General features: G+C 49.9%; 2 protein-coding genes, 1 long non-coding RNA gene and 14 other non-coding genes across 17 annotated transcripts in view; 1 reads left to right on the top strand and 16 right to left on the bottom strand.

Annotated features, from left to right (window-relative positions):
* LOC146980516 (uncharacterized) overlaps positions 1 to 18,484 on the top strand; it is a 528,771-nt gene that overhangs the window by 429,366 nt on the left and 80,921 nt on the right. The gene's annotated exons all lie outside the window — the stretch shown is intronic.
* On the bottom strand, positions 14 to 2,886 carry LOC146980565 (uncharacterized). The gene is made up of 6 exons (XM_085787903.1): positions 2,795 to 2,886; positions 2,434 to 2,625; positions 1,972 to 2,299; positions 1,465 to 1,689; positions 794 to 1,337; positions 14 to 669 (listed from the first exon to the last, which is right to left on the bottom strand). The coding sequence occupies exons 1-6, from the start codon at positions 2,884 to 2,886 to the stop codon at positions 14 to 16; spliced, it is 2,037 nt and encodes a 678-aa protein (XP_085644029.1).
* Positions 3,249 to 3,995, bottom strand: LOC146980564 (uncharacterized). The gene is made up of 3 exons (XR_015036541.1): positions 3,864 to 3,995; positions 3,706 to 3,777; positions 3,249 to 3,313 (listed from the first exon to the last, which is right to left on the bottom strand). It is a non-coding gene; the product is annotated as an uncharacterized LOC146980564 (long non-coding RNA).
* On the bottom strand, positions 6,646 to 6,753 carry LOC146980563 (U6 spliceosomal RNA). Its single transcript, XR_015036764.1, has one exon. It is a non-coding gene; the product is annotated as a U6 spliceosomal RNA (small nuclear RNA).
* On the bottom strand, positions 7,566 to 7,673 carry LOC146980562 (U6 spliceosomal RNA). Its single transcript, XR_015036763.1, has one exon. It is a non-coding gene; the product is annotated as a U6 spliceosomal RNA (small nuclear RNA).
* Positions 8,487 to 8,594, bottom strand: LOC146980561 (U6 spliceosomal RNA). Its single transcript, XR_015036762.1, has one exon. It is a non-coding gene; the product is annotated as a U6 spliceosomal RNA (small nuclear RNA).
* On the bottom strand, positions 9,453 to 9,560 carry LOC146980560 (U6 spliceosomal RNA). Its single transcript, XR_015036761.1, has one exon. It is a non-coding gene; the product is annotated as a U6 spliceosomal RNA (small nuclear RNA).
* Positions 10,374 to 10,481, bottom strand: LOC146980559 (U6 spliceosomal RNA). The gene has a single exon (XR_015036760.1). It is a non-coding gene; the product is annotated as a U6 spliceosomal RNA (small nuclear RNA).
* Positions 11,295 to 11,402, bottom strand: LOC146980558 (U6 spliceosomal RNA). Its single transcript, XR_015036758.1, has one exon. It is a non-coding gene; the product is annotated as a U6 spliceosomal RNA (small nuclear RNA).
* LOC146980557 (U6 spliceosomal RNA) lies at positions 12,216 to 12,323 on the bottom strand. Its single transcript, XR_015036757.1, has one exon. It is a non-coding gene; the product is annotated as a U6 spliceosomal RNA (small nuclear RNA).
* Positions 13,137 to 13,244, bottom strand: LOC146980556 (U6 spliceosomal RNA). The gene has a single exon (XR_015036756.1). It is a non-coding gene; the product is annotated as a U6 spliceosomal RNA (small nuclear RNA).
* On the bottom strand, positions 13,654 to 13,761 carry LOC146980555 (U6 spliceosomal RNA). The gene has a single exon (XR_015036755.1). It is a non-coding gene; the product is annotated as a U6 spliceosomal RNA (small nuclear RNA).
* LOC146980554 (U6 spliceosomal RNA) lies at positions 14,575 to 14,682 on the bottom strand. Its single transcript, XR_015036754.1, has one exon. It is a non-coding gene; the product is annotated as a U6 spliceosomal RNA (small nuclear RNA).
* On the bottom strand, positions 15,496 to 15,603 carry LOC146980553 (U6 spliceosomal RNA). Its single transcript, XR_015036753.1, has one exon. It is a non-coding gene; the product is annotated as a U6 spliceosomal RNA (small nuclear RNA).
* Positions 16,417 to 16,524, bottom strand: LOC146980552 (U6 spliceosomal RNA). Its single transcript, XR_015036752.1, has one exon. It is a non-coding gene; the product is annotated as a U6 spliceosomal RNA (small nuclear RNA).
* Positions 17,339 to 17,446, bottom strand: LOC146980551 (U6 spliceosomal RNA). The gene has a single exon (XR_015036751.1). It is a non-coding gene; the product is annotated as a U6 spliceosomal RNA (small nuclear RNA).
* Positions 18,260 to 18,367, bottom strand: LOC146980550 (U6 spliceosomal RNA). Its single transcript, XR_015036750.1, has one exon. It is a non-coding gene; the product is annotated as a U6 spliceosomal RNA (small nuclear RNA).

Genomic DNA, 18,484 nt, shown 5'->3' with positions numbered 1-18,484 from the left:
ACTGAAAAAATACTTACGGCTTCCTCCTCCTCCTCCATCGGCTCCTCCCTGGGGTCCGACTGGGACGACGAGGCCTGGCTGGGCTGAGGCTGTGGCTGAGGCTGTGGCTGAGGCTGTGGCTGAGGCTGAGGCTGAGGCTGCTGGGGCTGCTGCGGGGGCTGAGGCTGCTGCGGGAACAGCAGCTCTTGCAGCACCTGGTCGGAGGCCAGGTCCCCCTCCCCAAATCCCTCGTCCACTGCCTCGAGCTGGTCCTCCTCCCACACATCTTCGCCCTCGTCCATCCCATCCGGAGCGTCGGGATCCCCAGGATCTTCCTGCAGCACGAGGCCCGTCTGCGAGTACAGATACTCCACCCCGATGAGTTCTCCTGAACAAAAGAGACAGAGACGGATGTGAAGAGTTGGGCCTGCCCGCCTGCAGGTGCACCTGCCCCCCAGCTCCTCCCCCTCAGCTCACCTGTGTACTCGCTGGGCTTGGTGTATGTCTCAACCAGCGTCAGACCCATGAGCTCTTGGGTAAGCTGGTTGAAACCGTGCTGCAGGCGGGCACTGTGGCAGAGCAGCGTCGATCTGTCTGCACCCTCCACTGCAGACCTGCCCCTGTTTTCATTCCACCTGACCAGGCCCTCCAGCAGGTACACCTGGAAATGGAGCGCATTCGCAGATGTACCTGTGATGCACACACACGAGAGAGAGAGAGAGAGAGAGAGAGAGAGAGAGAGAGGAGTTCAGGCACTGTGAGCTGCTAAATGACCACAGAAAAAAACAACATCAGTAAAAGGTGTGATTCTCACCTGGGATGAAGCGGCACAGGTGCAGGTGGAATGACTCCAGCGAGGTGGAGCCCCTGGCGCAGCGGAAGACGGGGAGAATGACGCCTCCCCTGGTCACCTCCCCCGTCTTAGTGTAGAGCTCCACCCCCGCTGGGTCCTGGATACAGGGCAGGTGATGACGCTGCGTCTGCCAGATAACCTCCATTCTGTCGCGGTCGATGAGCGGGACGCCCAACGTGTCCGTCGCGTCCCGGAAGTGGTCCAGGACTTCCTGGAGGAGCCGCTCGGTGTCCTGGGCCCCTCTGGTGCGACGGCGGCAGTGACGAGCCATCTCCCTGCCCGTCAGCTTGACATGGGCGTCCCTCCCCTCCTCGGACTGCTTGGCCTCCATCAGGCGCGCCACGTCATCTTTGTCCCACTCAAAGATGGCGAGAGACAGGCGCGCCATGAAGAGGCCGTAGAGCTGGTGGGCATCGGTGGTGACACCCCGAGCGAAGCGTCGCATCAGGTGCCACACATCCAGCCGCACCACCAGCTCCTGCCACTCCACGAACATGGCAGAGACCTGGAAACAACACAGTTTAGTTTAGTTTATTGGTTTAATAAGAGACAGTGTGCAATTGCATTAATCTCATTGACACTGATATTTAAACATCTACACTTGAGCAACCAGAGCTCGTCATAAGAGTTACCTTGCTCTGCCCGTGGGCGGCGCAGCAGTCCCGGTCCACGTACAAGACCTGAGGAGGGGCCTTTCCGGCTTCTCGGTAGCGCTGCATTAACCCGGCCGCCATGGGCAACAGTCCGTCTCCCTCGGAGTCGGTGAGCACGGACATTAACACCTGTCCGTGCTCATTCCCGACGTTGGTCACCCAGGCGGCCGTACCGGCAGCGCTACCTGCAAGCTTCTTCGTCATCTGCACAGGAGGACAGAGAGAGAGAGAGAGAGAGAGAGAGAGAGACAGAGAGAGAGACAGAGAGAGAGGACAAGAGAAGACTGTTAGAACTGGCTCAGAGCGTCACAAAAAAAGGGAGAAAACACCAGACATCTGTCCAAAATAAGTTATTCAATCACATCAAACCAAATTAGTAGCCTCAGCTCACAGGGCCCGGATGTGATGAGCCACTCACAGCACCTGCAGTGAGGAGGGAAAACACACACACACACACAAGCTGCAAAAACACAGACCACAGCTCACCTTCTTGGTCGAGTCCATCTTCAGAATGGACCCGAAGATGGATGTGACTCTGGCCTTTGTCTCCTGCAGGCGCGTGCAGGCGTCCCTGACGTAGACAGACAAAAGCCAGGCCGGACGGGGAACCGGGGGCATCATCGGGAGTTCCACCCCCCGCTGAGGCGCCGCCACACCCGGAACCCGAAGCTTGCGAAGAACGGAGAGGTATCTCATCGACCGCAACATCCACTCTCTGGTGTGATCCTCCACCAGAGTAGTGTGGAGGCGGGAGGCACTGTTCCCCAGAGTGCGCTCCCTCATCTGCCCGATCACAGTTTTATCGCACGACAACCTGAGGAAGAGGACGACAGAGAAGAGCAGGACAGCAGGCGGATGAGAGGAAGTGTGAGTCAGAACAGATTAAAGCTCATGTGTGTGTTTGAGTCTGTGTGTGCATGCGCACGCAGTAAAACCGGTGCTGCTTACCTGTACGTGAGAACAGCTGGAAATTGCTCCTGGTGCGACAGGTCCAGCTGTTCCAGGATGTGGTGCGACCACGCCGACAACTTCCTCTGACACAAGGTGCACTCGAGGTACTCCGTGCCCATGAAGTACCATCCCCTCGTGTCCAAGACCCTCCGGACGGTCTTGTAGAGGCCAGAGCCGGTCAGCTGGTGCCTACAAGAGGGACACACAAGCCTGTATGCCCACATCTTGTAGGGCATCCAAAGACAAAACCGGCTCTGGAAGAAGGCGTGGTGTGACTCGGGCGGCTGGGTGTACAAGGGTCGCTCTCCAGGGGGGAACCACCAGAGGCGGAGCTCACTGGTGAGAACAGACTTCCCACCAGCGCCTCTGGTGAAGAGAGCCTTGCCTACCCAGCCTTGCTGCTCCTCCGGGAGCGTCTGCCTCCAGCCGCGAGGCAGAAGCTGCAACCATCAAAACGTCTCAATAAGTACAAAGATTCAGTTGCAATTCCACACAGACAAACATTTCCTCACACAGGTTGTATGTATGGTTCTTACCTCAGCGCCAGAGGACAAAGGCGGGCCGACGGCGGCAGCAAGGGGTCCCAGGGCTCCAGGGGCTGCAGCGGCGGCTCCAGGGGCTGCGTCGGCGGCTGGACGGGCTCCAGGGGCTGCAGCGGGGGCTCCAGGGGCTGCAGCGGCGGCTCCAGGGGCTGGACGGGCTCCAGGGGCTGCAGCGGGGGCTCCAGGGGCCGGACGGGCTCCAGGGGCGGCTGGACGGGCTCCAGGGGCCGGACGGGGTCCAGGGGCTGCGGGGGCTGGGCTGGATCCCATCTGGGGGGAGACAGGCTGGGGAGGAGGGAGGGCTGCTGGTGGGGCGTCCCTGCTACTGCTGCTCACTGTCAAACACAATCACATTTGTTGCTTTGACTGACACATCTCTCCTTTTCTGACAACAGGTAGAGGACAGATTTTTTTCTCATGGCTCAATTCAAACGGATCACGAAATAAAACTTTCAGTCCTGTTCATTTGAATGGCGAGTTTTTCAGAGTTGAGTTCCCATGGTGACCGTTACTTCCTGCTTCCGCTTAGGCTCTCTATAACAAGATTGAGGCAAATAAACAAAAATGAGGAACGCTTCACAAATTCGTGAAGTGTTCCTCATTTTTGTTTATTTTATGAGGAACGCTTCAGACGAGGATAATACGGAGGCAATCGAGGCGTGTGTGTGTGTGTGTGTGTGTGTGTGTGTGTGTGTGTGTGTGTGTGTGTGTGCGTGCGCACGCTCACGCTGAGAGTCGACCTCCATGGCTGCAGTGAGGAGCTCTGCATCCGTCAGCTCTGGGCCCGCTGCTCCAGCACCTGTGTGTATGTGTGTGTGAAATAATTAGATGCAAATATGTCTGTCAATCGTGAAGTGACTTCCTGGCTTCGTGGTGTGACCTTACCAGAGCCTGCAGACGGAGGTGCTCCAGGCTGGGCCGGGGGGAGGGCAGCACCACCTCTGGCCTCTCGGTCCCGGCCCAGCACATACGCCTGCAGGCTGTGGAACTTGGACCCAGGCTTGGTGATGCGGCCCCTCATCCACTCCACATAGCTACAGAGACACACGGGGGCAACAGGACAGAGTCAGCGGACTGATCAACACACACACACACACACACACACACACACACACACTGGGATACTCACGTTCGACTCTCCTTGCTGGCAGCCTCGTAGAGGGACTGGTAGGTTCGGTTGGCGTGAACCCCGAACCCCACCAGCTGACTGTCCATGCCCCTCACCGACAGAGACCCCTCACGCATCCGGGTCCGCTGAACCACCGCCACCACCTGTAGAGTAGAAATACAACAATACTTTACCCACCCCCCCAGGAGGGAAACTCAAGCCGCCCGGCAGCTGGACAGTTAGAAACAGCTACAATGAAATTCTCACCTCGGGGAACAGGCGGACATAGGTGGTGAGGGCGTCCTTCTGTACGGCGAGGGGCGACTGTGACTTGTCACCGCCCTCCCTCTCTTTCAGGTGGGAGGCCACGACGGCAGCTGCATAGCCCACGTCGTTGGCCAGGAGCCACCTGAAAGTCTGCCCCCGGTACTGGCCAAACTGGAGCTCGCTCTCACAGAGCACCAGATTGGGGCACCGGGGGTCCCCGCCTGCCTCCACCACTCTGGCCCTGGCCTCGGCCGCCACCACCTCGGGCTTCTTCACCGGGCCTGCCGAGGCTGACCTCTGCCGGTAGGCCTGGGCCAGCCTAGCTGCCTCAGGTGAAGGCTGGAGGGTAAGCTCCGAGGTGGTGGGCTGGACCCTGAAAACAGGACGGTAATCCATTCTGAAAAAGAGTGAGAGCATAAAAACAACATGAGATGAGGTGACCAATATATGATGCAGATATACAGTACATGATGCATGGGTTTATTAGTTCATAGGTTTTAGTGTATAGTATTGTTGTTGTACCTATTTTTACAGACACAAATAGCACAGAAAGGGTTGACAAATGACAAATCTCATTGCTATGACAGATGTTTATCATAAATATGTCGCTGCTGACTTATTTAACGCCACTGATTACAGCCTGTCTTTAATCAGCCTCTCATGAACACATAGCTACTGCTGGGACACTAAGTCGTTCACATGTGAGTGTCAACCAGCTATAATATTTTACTGTACAGAAATATGAATATGAAACATGAACGCATCACTACAGAAGCAACGTTAAAATGATCAAATCCAGCCAGATATAATATATATAATAATAATATATCATGGGCATAAGGTTAACGTTATATCTCCACACTGACCTTAGTTGAGATTTGAAAACCAGAAGAAACCAGACGAGTGAGCAACACAGTGACATAACGTTACGTTACCTAACACGCAGTAACGTCGACATTACTGGAATAAGGCAAATAATAAAATAAAATACCGATAAAAACGTATAATTCAAAGCTCACGATATACTGTGCAATGCGCTGGGTTGAAACGGAGGGAAAAAAGAAAAAGTAATGGAGGGAATAAATTAATTGAGGAGGGAAAATATGATAACGGTCGGTTAACTAGCTAAAACATAACTTAACTTTGTCAAAACTGTCGCCGAAGTGTTGAACATGATAAAAAGCACAATCTGCATATTATTCCAACACACATGATTCAGATATTTTTTGACTATGACCGTGAATTTAGACCTGACCGACCGGCCGGCCGGCCGGCGGGCAGCCAGCCGCCGGGCAGCCGCATACGGAGCCGTATCGCCCGGCTAACAAGCGGCCACACGACCGCTGTTACGGTGGCTCGTTAACCGGCTCGTTAACCGGAGAAAAACACTTGAAATACATATATATAAATATATTTTTTAAAGTACTTACTTCGTTCGTTCGTTCGTTCGTTCGCTCGCTCTCTCGCTCGCTCGCTCCGTAACTCGTCACTCTCCGTAGGGGGTGAAGCTGGGAGTGATGGCGGCTATCACTCTTCGTCTACCTGGGTCTGTCAGTGCAGGGGGGCGGAGCCGCGGTACATGTGTTTGGGCCAATGAGAGAGCTTCTCATTTGTCCCCCCATGCATTGTGTATGTGGAGCTGCGCATGTGTAGTAGCCAATAGAAGCGTGTGGTGTCGACCAATGGGAGCACACCCCATCTGTCTGCAGGGGGAGAAGATGGCTGTCCCCGAGGCGCAAGGATGACACGCAAATTCGTGAAGCGTTTCCACATTTTGATCTGCCGGCCTTGTTGTGGTGCGGTTGTGTGCCTGTTGCATTTGTCTGGAATCACTGGTGTTGCTCGGTAGATTTGTCAAGGCATAGTCCAGGGAGGCGCATTGCCCGTGTGCCTGCCTCAGACAGTAGGTGGGTTTGGGCACCTTCACTGCCGTCCAAAAGCACCCCAGCGCTCCTGGCCTGAATAGACAGGCCTTTTGGCTACAAAAACGTGAGTCTCCATTTTTAATCTACACAAAAAAAGCGTTTCTCATAGTATAAACAAAAATGAGGAACGCTTCACAAATTCGTGAAGCGTTCCTCATTTTTGTTTATACTATGAGAAGAAGCAAAGGCTGTGTGCTGCGCTGCTTTTGGACGGCAGTGAAGGTGCCCAAACCCACCTACTGTCTGAGGCAGGCACACGGGCAATGCGCCACCCTGGACTATGCCTTGACAAATCTACCGAGCAACACCAGTGATTCCAGACAAATGCAACAGGCACACAACCGCACCACAACAAGGCCGGCAGATCAAAATGTGGAAACGCTTCACGAATTTGCGTGTCATCCTTGCGCAGGGGCCATGCTAATCTTCTCTGTATCGATTCCAATTTAGTGTATGCACTTGCCGAAGCAAGCACAATGACTCATGTGTGATGGCCCCCTTTTAATACCCAGTCAGGAGGCCCAACCCCCTGCCACCGGTGCGCCCCCCAGCGCTCCTGGCCTGAATAGACAGGCCTTTTGGCTACAAAAACGTGAGTTTCCATTTTTAATCTACACAAAAAAAACGTTTCTCATAGTATAAACAAAAATGAGGAACGCTTCACAAATTCGTGAAGCTTTCCTCATTTTTGTTTATACTATGAGAAACGAATTTGTGAAGCGTTCCTCATTTTTGTTTATTTGCCTCAATCTTGTTATTATGTACAGTTAGAGACTCCATCAGAGCAGCTCTGGCTGCTGCCTCCCTCTCAGACTTGTTTACAAGCTTAGCAAATTCACCAGAATGTGGCCAAAAGTAACCCCACAGGACAATCAGGATCCGTCCCCCGGAGGAGGCCTTTATTTGGTAGGCCCTACGAGCAAAGAAGCAAAGGCCGTGCGCTGCGCTGCTTTTGGACGGTAGTGAAGGTGGCTGTTTGGGTTTTTGATTTGATTTGACAATCAGGATCCAAAAAAGCGTTTCTCATAAAATAAACAAAAATGAGGAACGCTTCACAAATTCGTGAAGCGTTGCTCATTTTTGTTTATACTATGAGAAGAAGCAAAGGCTGTGTGCTGCGCTGCTTTTGGACGGCAGTGAAGGTGCCCAAACCCACCTACTGTCTGAGGCAGGCACACGGGCAATGCGCCACCCTGGACTATGCCTTGACAAATCTACCGAGCAACACCAGTGATTCCAGACAAATGCAACAGGCACACAACCGCACCACAACAAGGCCGGCAGATCAAAATGTGGAAACGCTTCACGAATTTGCGTGTCATCCTTGCGCAGGGGCCATGCTAATCTTCTCTGTATCGATTCCAATTTAGTGTATGCACTTGCCGAAGCAAGCACAATGACTCATGTGTGATGGCCCCCTTTTAATACCCAGTCAGGAGGCCCAACCCCCTGCCACCGGTGCGCCCCCCAGCGCTCCTGGCCTGAATAGACAGGCCTTTTGGCTACAAAAACGTGAGTTTCCATTTTTAATCTACACAAAAAAAACGTTTCTCATAGTATAAACAAAAATGAGGAACGCTTCACAAATTCGTGAAGCGTTCCTCATTTTTGTTTATACTATGAGAAACGAATTTGTGAAGCGTTCCTCATTTTTGTTTATTTGCCTCAATCTTGTTATTATGTACAGTTAGAGACTCCATCAGAGCAGCTCTGGCTGCTGCCTCCCTCTCAGACTTGTTTACAAGCTTAGCAAATTCACCAGAATGTGGCCAAAAGTAACCCCACAGGACAATCAGGATCCGTCTCCCCGGAGGAGGCCTTTATTTGGTAGGCCCTACGAGCAAAGAAGCAAAGGCCGTGCGCTGCGCTGCTTTTGGACGGTAGTGAAGGTGGCTGTTTGGGTTTTTGATTTGATTTGACAATCAGGATCCAAAAAAGCGTTTCTCATAAAATAAACAAAAATGAGGAACGCTTCACAAATTCGTGAAGCGTTCCTCATTTTTGTTTATACTATGAGAAGAAGCAAAGGCTGTGTGCTGCGCTGCTTTTGGACGGCAGTGAAGGTGCCCAAACCCACCTACTGTCTGAGGCAGGCACACGGGCAATGCGCCACCCTGGACTATGCCTTGACAAATCTACCGAGCAACACCAGTGATTCCAGACAAATGCAACAGGCACACAACCGCACCACAACAAGGCCGGCAGATCAAAATGTGGAAACGCTTCACGAATTTGCGTGTCATCCTTGCGCAGGGGCCATGCTAATCTTCTCTGTATCGATTCCAATTTAGTGTATGCACTTGCCGAAGCAAGCACAATGACTCATGTGTGATGGCCCCCTTTTAATACCCAGTCAGGAGGCCCAACCCCCTGCCACCGGTGCGCCCCCCAGCGCTCCTGGCCTGAATAGACAGGCCTTTTGGCTACAAAAACGTGAGTTTCCATTTTTAATCTACACAAAAAAAAACGTTTCTCATAGTATAAACAAAAATGAGGAACGCTTCACAAATTCGTGAAGCGTTCCTCATTTTTGTTTATACTATGAGAAACGAATTTGTGAAGCGTTCCTCATTTTTGTTTATACTATGAGAAACGAATTTGTGAAGCGTTCCTCATTTTTGTTTATTTGCCTCAATCTTGTTATTATGTACAGTTAGAGACTCCATCAGAGCAGCTCTGGCTGCTGCCTCCCTCTCAGACTTGTTTACAAGCTTAGCAAATTCACCAGAATGTGGCCAAAAGTAACCCCACAGGACAATCAGGATCCGTCTCCCCGGAGGAGGCCTTTATTTGGTAGGCCCTACGAGCAAAGAAGCAAAGGCCGTGCGCTGCGCTGCTTTTGGACGGTAGTGAAGGTGGCTGTTTGGGTTTTTGATTTGATTTGACAATCAGGATCCAAAAAAGCGTTTCTCATAAAATAAACAAAAATGAGGAACGCTTCACAAATTCGTGAAGCGTTCCTCATTTTTGTTTATACTATGAGAAGAAGCAAAGGCTGTGTGCTGCGCTGCTTTTGGACGGCAGTGAAGGTGCCCAAACCCACCTACTGTCTGAGGCAGGCACACGGGCAATGCGCCACCCTGGACTATGCCTTGACAAATCTACCGAGCAACACCAGTGATTCCAGACAAATGCAACAGGCACACAACCGCACCACAACAAGGCCGGCAGATCAAAATGTGGAAACGCTTCACGAATTTGCGTGTCATCCTTGCGCAGGGGCCATGCTAATCTTCTCTGTATCGATTCCAATTTAGTGTATGCACTTGCCGAAGCAAGCACAATGACTCATGTATGATGGCCCCCTTTTAATACCCAGTCAGGAGGCCCAACCCCCTGCCACCGGTGCGCCCCCCAGCGCTCCTGGCCTGAATAGACAGGCCTTTTGGCTACAAAAACGTGAGTTTCCATTTTTAATCTACACAAAAAAAACGTTTCTCATAGTATAAACAAAAATGAGGAACGCTTCACGAATTTGTGAAGCGTTCCTCATTTTTGTTTATACTATGAGAAACGAATTTGTGAAGCGTTCCTCATTTTTGTTTATTTGCCTCAATCTTGTTATTATGTACAGTTAGAGACTCCATCAGAGCAGCTCTGGCTGCTGCCTCCCTCTCAGACTTGTTTACAAGCTTAGCAAATTCACCAGAATGTGGCCAAAAGTAACCCCACAGGACAATCAGGATCCGTCTCCCCGGAGGAGGCCTTTATTTGGTAGGCCCTACGAGCGAAGAAGCAAAGGCCGTGCGCTGCGCTGCTTTTGGACGGTAGTGAAGGTGGCTGTTTGGGTTTTTGATTTGATTTGACAATCAGGATCCAAAAAAGCGTTTCTCATAAAATAAACAAAAATGAGGAACGCTTCACAAATTCGTGAAGCGTTCCTCATTTTTGTTTATACTATGAGAAGAAGCAAAGGCTGTGTGCTGCGCTGCTTTTGGACGGCAGTGAAGGTGCCCAAACCCACCTACTGTCTGAGGCAGGCACACGGGCAATGCGCCACCCTGGACTATGCCTTGACAAATCTACCGAGCAACACCAGTGATTCCAGACAAATGCAACAGGCACACAACCGCACCACAACAAGGCCGGCAGATCAAAATGTGGAAACGCTTCACGAATTTGCGTGTCATCCTTGCGCAGGGGCCATGCTAATCTTCTCTGTATCGATTCCAATTTAGTGTATGCACTTGCCGAAGCAAGCACAATGACTCATGTGTGATGGCCCCCTTTTAATACCCAGTCAGGAGGCCCAACCCCCTGCCACCGGTGCGCCCCCCAGCGCTCCTGGCCTGAATAGACAGGCCTTTTGGCTACAAAAACGTGAGTTTCCATTTTTAATCTACACAAAAAAAACGTTTCTCATAGTATAAACAAAAATGAGGAACGCTTCACAAATTCGTGAAGCGTTCCTCATTTTTGTTTATACTATGAGAAACGAATTTGTGAAGCGTTCCTCATTTTTGTTTATTTGCCTCAATCTTGTTATTATGTACAGTTAGAGACTCCATCAGAGCAGCTCTGGCTGCTGCCTCCCTCTCAGACTTGTTTACAAGCTTAGCAAATTCACCAGAATGTGGCCAAAAGTAACCCCACAGGACAATCAGGATCCGTCTCCCCGGAGGAGGCCTTTATTTGGTAGGCCCTACGAGCGAAGAAGCAAAGGCCGTGCGCTGCGCTGCTTTTGGACGGTAGTGAAGGTGGCTGTTTGGGTTTTTGATTTGATTTGACAATCAGGATCCAAAAAAGCGTTTCTCATAAAATAAACAAAAATGAGGAACGCTTCACAAATTCGTGAAGCGTTCCTCATTTTTGTTTATACTATGAGAAGAAGCAAAGGCTGTGTGCTGCGCTGCTTTTGGACGGCAGTGAAGGTGCCCAAACCCACCTACTGTCTGAGGCAGGCACACGGGCAATGCGCCACCCTGGACTATGCCTTGACAAATCTACCGAGCAACACCAGTGATTCCAGACAAATGCAACAGGCACACAACCGCACCACAACAAGGCCGGCAGATCAAAATGTGGAAACGCTTCACGAATTTGCGTGTCATCCTTGCGCAGGGGCCATGCTAATCTTCTCTGTATCGATTCCAATTTAGTGTATGCACTTGCCGAAGCAAGCACAATGACTCATGTGTGATGGCCCCCTTTTAATACCCAGTCAGGAGGCCCAACCCCCTGCCACCGGTGCGCCCCCCAGCGCTCCTGGCCTGAATAGACAGGCCTTTTGGCTACAAAAACGTGAGTTTCCATTTTTAATCTACACAAAAAAAACGTTTCTCATAGTATAAACAAAAATGAGGAACGCTTCACAAATTCGTGAAGCGTTCCTCATTTTTGTTTATACTATGAGACACGAATTTGTGAAGCGTTCCTCATTTTTGTTTATTTGCCTCAATCTTGTTATTATGTACAGTTAGAGACTCCATCAGAGCAGCTCTGGCTGCTGCCTCCCTCTCAGACTTGTTTACAAGCTTAGCAAATTCACCAGAGTGTGGCCAAAAGTAACCCCACAGGACAATCAGGATCCGTCTCCCCGGAGGAGGCCTTTATTTGGTAGGCCCTACGAGCAAAGAAGCAAAGGCCGTGCGCTGCGCTGCTTTTGGACGGTAGTGAAGGTGGCTGTTTGGGTTTTTGATTTGATTTGACAATCAGGATCCAAAAAAGCGTTTCTCATAAAATAAACAAAAATGAGGAACGCTTCACAAATTCGTGAAGCGTTCCTCATTTTTGTTTATACTATGAGAAGAAGCAAAGGCTGTGTGCTGCGCTGCTTTTGGACGGCAGTGAAGGTGCCCAAACCCACCTACTGTCTGAGGCAGGCACACGGGCAATGCGCCACCCTGGACTATGCCTTGACAAATCTACCGAGCAACACCAGTGATTCCAGACAAATGCAACAGGCACACAACCGCACCACAACAAGGCCGGCAGATCAAAATGTGGAAACGCTTCACGAATTTGCGTGTCATCCTTGCGCAGGGGCCATGCTAATCTTCTCTGTATCGATTCCAATTTAGTGTATGCACTTGCCGAAGCAAGCACAATGACTCATGTGTGATGGCCCCCTTTTAATACCCAGTCAGGAGGCCCAACCCCCTGCCACCGGTGCGCCCCCCAGCGCTCCTGGCCTGAATAGACAGGCCTTTTGGCTACAAAAACGTGAGTTTCCATTTTTAATCTACACAAAAAAAACGTTTCTCATAGTATAAACAAAAATGAGGAACGCTTCACAAATTCGTGAAGCGTTCCTCATTTTTGTTTATACTATGAGACACGAATTTGTGAAGCGTTCCTCATTTTTGTTTATTTGCCTCAATCTTGTTATTATGTACAGTTAGAGACTCCATCAGAGCAGCTCTGGCTGCTGCCTCCCTCTCAGACTTGTTTACAAGCTTAGCAAATTCACCAGAGTGTGGCCAAAAGTAACCCCACAGGACAATCAGGATCCGTCTCCCCGGAGGAGGCCTTTATTTGGTAGGCCCTACGAGCAAAGAAGCAAAGGCCGTGCGCTGCGCTGCTTTTGGACGGTAGTGAAGGTGGCTGTTTGGGTTTTTGATTTGATTTGACAATCAGGATCCAAAAAAGCGTTTCTCATAAAATAAACAAAAATGAGGAACGCTTCACAAATTCGTGAAGCGTTCCTCATTTTTGTTTATACTATGAGAAGAAGCAAAGGCTGTGTGCTGCGCTGCTTTTGGACGGCAGTGAAGGTGCCCAAACCCACCTACTGTCTGAGGCAGGCACACGGGCAATGCGCCACCCTGGACTATGCCTTGACAAATCTACCGAGCAACACCAGTGATTCCAGACAAATGCAACAGGCACACAACCGCACCACAACAAGGCCGGCAGATCAAAATGTGGAAACGCTTCACGAATTTGCGTGTCATCCTTGCGCAGGGGCCATGCTAATCTTCTCTGTATCGATTCCAATTTAGTGTATGCACTTGCCGAAGCAAGCACAATGACTCATGTGTGATGGCCCCCTTTTAATACCCAGTCAGGAGGCCCAACCCCCTGCCACCGGTGCGCCCCCCAGCGCTCCTGGCCTGAATAGACAGGCCTTTTGGCTACAAAAACGTGAGTTTCCATTTTTAATCTACACAAAAAAAACGTTTCTCATAGTATAAACAAAAATGAGGAACGCTTCAAGCGTTCCTCATTTTTGTTTATACTATGAGAAGAAGCAAAGGCTGTGTGCTGCGCTGCTTTTGGACGGCAGTGAAGGTGCCCAAACCCCCCTACTGTCTGAGGCAGGCACACGGGCAATGCGCCACCCTGGACTATGCCTTGACAAATCTACCGAGCAACACCAGTGATTCCAGACAAATGCAACAGGCACACAACCGCACCACAACAAGGCCGGCAGATCAAAATGTGGAAACGCTTCACGAATTTGCGTGTCATCCTTGCGCAGGGGCCATGCTAATCTTCTCTGTATCGATTCCAATTTAGTGTATGCACTTGCCGAAGCAAGCACAATGACTCATGTGTGATGGCCCCCTTTTAATACCCAGTCAGGAGGCCCAACCCCCTGCCACCGGTGCGCCCCCCAGCGCTCCTGGCCTGAATAGACAGGCCTTTTGGCTACAAAAACGTGAGTTTCCATTTTTAATCTACACAAAAAAAACGTTTCTCATAGTATAAACAAAAATGAGGAACGCTTCACAAATTCGTGAAGCGTTCCTCATTTTTGTTTATACTATGAGACACGAATTTGTGAAGCGTTCCTCATTTTTGTTTATTTGCCTCAATCTTGTTATTATGTACAGTTAGAGACTCCATCAGAGCAGCTCTGGCTGCTGCCTCCCTCTCAGACTTGTTTACAAGCTTAGCAAATTCACCAGAGTGTGGCCAAAAGTAACCCCACAGGACAATCAGGATCCGTCTCCCCGGAGGAGGCCTTTATTTGGTAGGCCCTACGAGCAAAGAAGCAAAGGCCGTGCGCTGCGCTGCTTTTGGACGGTAGTGAAGGTGGCTGTTTGGGTTTTTGATTTGATTTGACAATCAGGATCCAAAAAAGCGTTTCTCATAAAATAAACAAAAATGAGGAACGCTTCACAAATTCGTGAAGCGTTCCTCATTTTTGTTTATACTATGAGAAGAAGCAAAGGCTGTGTGCTGCGCTGCTTTTGGACGGCAGTGAAGGTGCCCAAACCCACCTACTGTCTGAGGCAGGCACACGGGCAATGCGCCACCCTGGACTATGCCTTGACAAATCTACCGAGCAACACCAGTGATTCCAGACAAATGCAACAGGCACACAACCGCACCACAACAAGGCCGGCAGATCAAAATGTGGAAACGCTTCACGAATTTGCGTGTCATCCTTGCGCAGGGGCCATGCTAATCTTCTCTGTATCGATTCCAATTTAGTGTATGCACTTGCCGAAGCAAGCACAATGACTCATGTGTGATGGCCCCCTTTTAATACCCAGTCAGGAGGCCCAACCCCCTGCCACCGGTGCGCCCCCCAGCGCTCCTGGCCTGAATAGACAGGCCTTTTGGCTACAAAAACGTGAGTTTCCATTTTTAATCTACACAAAAAAAACGTTTCTCATAGTATAAACAAAAATGAGGAACGCTTCACAAATTCGTGAAGCGTTCCTCATTTTTGTTTATACTATGAGACACGAATTTGTGAAGCGTTCCTCATTTTTGTTTATTTGCCTCAATCTTGTTATTATGTACAGTTAGAGACTCCATCAGAGCAGCTCTGGCTGCTGCCTCCCTCTCAGACTTGTTTACAAGCTTAGCAAATTCACCAGAGTGTGGCCAAAAGTAACCCCACAGGACAATCAGGATCCGTCTCCCCGGAGGAGGCCTTTATTTGGTAGGCCCTACGAGCAAAGAAGCAAAGGCCGTGCGCTGCGCTGCTTTTGGACGGTAGTGAAGGTGGCTGTTTGGGTTTTTGATTTGATTTGACAATCAGGATCCAAAAAAGCGTTTCTCATAAAATAAACAAAAATGAGGAACGCTTCACAAATTCGTGAAGCGTTCCTCATTTTTGTTTATACTATGAGAAGAAGCAAAGGCTGTGTGCTGCGCTGCTTTTGGACGGCAGTGAAGGTGCCCAAACCCACCTACTGTCTGAGGCAGGCACACGGGCAATGCGCCACCCTGGACTATGCCTTGACAAATCTACCGAGCAACACCAGTGATTCCAGACAAATGCAACAGGCACACAACCGCACCACAACAAGGCCGGCAGATCAAAATGTGGAAACGCTTCACGAATTTGCGTGTCATCCTTGCGCAGGGGCCATGCTAATCTTCTCTGTATCGATTCCAATTTAGTGTATGCACTTGCCGAAGCAAGCACAATGACTCATGTGTGATGGCCCCCTTTTAATACCCAGTCAGGAGGCCCAACCCCCTGCCACCGGTGCGCCCCCCAGCGCTCCTGGCCTGAATAGACAGGCCTTTTGGCTACAAAAACGTGAGTTTCCATTTTTAATCTACACAAAAAAAACGTTTCTCATAGTATAAACAAAAATGAGGAACGCTTCACAAATTCGTGAAGCGTTCCTCATTTTTGTTTATACTATGAGACACGAATTTGTGAAGCGTTCCTCATTTTTGTTTATTTGCCTCAATCTTGTTATTATGTACAGTTAGAGACTCCATCAGAGCAGCTCTGGCTGCTGCCTCCCTCTCAGACTTGTTTACAAGCTTAGCAAATTCACCAGAATGTGGCCAAAAGTAACCCCACAGGACAATCAGGATCCGTCTCCCCGGAGGAGGCCTTTATTTGGTAGGCCCTACGAGCAAAGAAGCAAAGGCCGTGCGCTGCGCTGCTTTTGGACGGTAGTGAAGGTGGCTGTTTGGGTTTTTGATTTGATTTGACAATCAGGATCCAAAAAAGCGTTTCTCATAAAATAAACAAAAATGAGGAACGCTTCACAAATTCGTGAAGCGTTCCTCATTTTTGTTTATACTATGAGAAGAAGCAAAGGCTGTGTGCTGCGCTGCTTTTGGACGGCAGTGAAGGTGCCCAAACCCACCTACTGTCTGAGGCAGGCACACGGGCAATGCGCCACCCTGGACTATGCCTTGACAAATCTACCGAGCAACACCAGTGATTCCAGACAAATGCAACAGGCACACAACCGCACCACAACAAGGCCGGCAGATCAAAATGTGGAAACGCTTCACGAATTTGCGTGTCATCCTTGCGCAGGGGCCATGCTAATCTTCTCTGTATCGATTCCAATTTAGTGTATGCACTTGCCGAAGCAAGCACAATGACTCATGTGTGATGGCCCCCTTTTAATACCCAGTCAGGAGGCCCAACCCCCTGCCACCGGTGCGCCCCCCAGCGCTCCTGGCCTGAATAGACAGGCCTTTTGGCTACAAAAACGTGAGTTTCCATTTTTAATCTACACAAAAAAAACGTTTCTCATAGTATAAACAAAAATGAGGAACGCTTCACAAATTCGTGAAGCGTTCCTCATTTTTGTTTATACTATGAGACACGAATTTGTGAAGCGTTCCTCATTTTTGTTTATTTGCCTCAATCTTGTTATTATGTACAGTTAGAGACTCCATCAGAGCAGCTCTGGCTGCTGCCTCCCTCTCAGACTTGTTTACAAGCTTAGCAAATTCACCAGAATGTGGCCAAAAGTAACCCCACAGGACAATCAGGATCCGTCTCCCCGGAGGAGGCCTTTATTTGGTAGGCCCTACGAGCAAAGAAGCAAAGGCCGTGCGCTGCGCTGCTTTTGGACGGTAGTGAAGGTGGCTGTTTGGGTTTTTGATTTGATTTGACAATCAGGATCCAAAAAAAGCGTTTCTCATAAAATAAACAAAAATGAGGAACGCTTCACAAATTCGTGAAGCGTTCCTCATTTTTGTTTATACTATGAGAAGAAGCAAAGGCTGTGTGCTGCGCTGCTTTTGGACGGCAGTGAAGGTGCCCAAACCCACCTACTGTCTGAGGCAGGCACACGGGCAATGCGCCACCCTGGACTATGCCTTGACAAATCTACCGAGCAACACCAGTGATTCCAGACAAATGCAACAGGCACACAACCGCACCACAACAAGGCCGGCAGATCAAAATGTGGAAACGCTTCACGAATTTGCGTGTCATCCTTGCGCAGGGGCCATGCTAATCTTCTCTGTATCGATTCCAATTTAGTGTATGCACTTGCCGAAGCAAGCACAATGACTCATGTGTGATGGCCCCCTTTTAATACCCAGTCAGGAGGCCCAACCCCCTGCCACCGGTGCGCCCCCCAGCGCTCCTGGCCTGAATAGACAGGCCTTTTGGCTACAAAAACGTGAGTTTCCATTTTTAATCTACACAAAAAAAACGTTTCTCATAGTATAAACAAAAATGAGGAACGCTTCACAAATTCGTGAAGCGTTCCTCATTTTTGTTTATACTATGAGACACGAATTTGTGAAGCGTTCCTCATTTTTGTTTATTTGCCTCAATCTTGTTATTATGTACAGTTAGAGACTCCATCAGAGCAGCTCTGGCTGCTGCCTCCCTCTCAGACTTGTTTACAAGCTTAGCAAATTCACCAGAGTGTGGCCAAAAGTAACCCCACAGGACAATCAGGATCCGTCTCCCCGGAGGAGGCCTTTATTTGGTAGGCCCTACGAGCAAAGAAGCAAAGGCCGTGCGCTGCGCTGCTTTTGGACGGTAGTGAAGGTGGCTGTTTGGGTTTTTGATTTGATTTGACAATCAGGATCCAAAAAAGCGTTTCTCATAAAATAAACAAAAATGAGGAACGCTTCACAAATTCGTGAAGCGTTCCTCATTTTTGTTTATACTATGAGAAGAAGCAAAGGCTGTGTGCTGCGCTGCTTTTGGACGGCAGTGAAGGTGCCCAAACCCACCTACTGTCTGAGGCAGGCACACGGGCAATGCGCCACCCTGGACTATGCCTTGACAAATCTACCGAGCAACACCAGTGATTCCAGACAAATGCAACAGGCACACAACCGCACCACAACAAGGCCGGCAGATCAAAATGTGGAAACGCTTCACGAATTTGCGTGTCATCCTTGCGCAGGGGCCATGCTAATCTTCTCTGTATCGATTCCAATTTAGTGTATGCACTTGCCGAAGCAAGCACAATGACTCATGTGTGATGGCCCCCTTTTAATACCCAGTCAGGAGGCCCAACCCCCTGCCACCGGTGCGCCCCCCAGCGCTCCTGGCCTGAATAGACAGGCCTTTTGGCTACAAAAAC

The sequence above is a fragment of the Trachurus japonicus genome, chromosome 9 (assembly GCF_045865225.1).
Source record: "Trachurus japonicus isolate A0001 chromosome 9, Traja_1.0".
NCBI classification, from domain to species: Eukaryota; Metazoa; Chordata; class Actinopteri; order Carangiformes; family Carangidae; genus Trachurus; species Trachurus japonicus.
The sequence above is the reverse complement of the archived record's forward strand: the minus strand, read 5'-3'. Positions and strand labels throughout refer to the sequence as shown.

Excerpts from the sequence above, each read along its gene's own strand:
- LOC146980565 (XM_085787903.1), bottom strand. The coding sequence starts at position 2,886 with ATGGTTGCAGCTTCTGCCTCGCGGCTGGAGGCAGACGCTCCCGGAGGA. Across the intron at positions 2,300-2,433 it reads CCAGCTGTTCTCACGTACAG|GTTGTCGTGCGATAAAACTG; the intron begins GTAAGCAGCACC and ends CCTCTTCCTCAG. Across the intron at positions 1,690-1,971 it reads AGATGGACTCGACCAAGAAG|ATGACGAAGAAGCTTGCAGG; the intron begins GTGAGCTGTGGT and ends CCTCCTGTGCAG.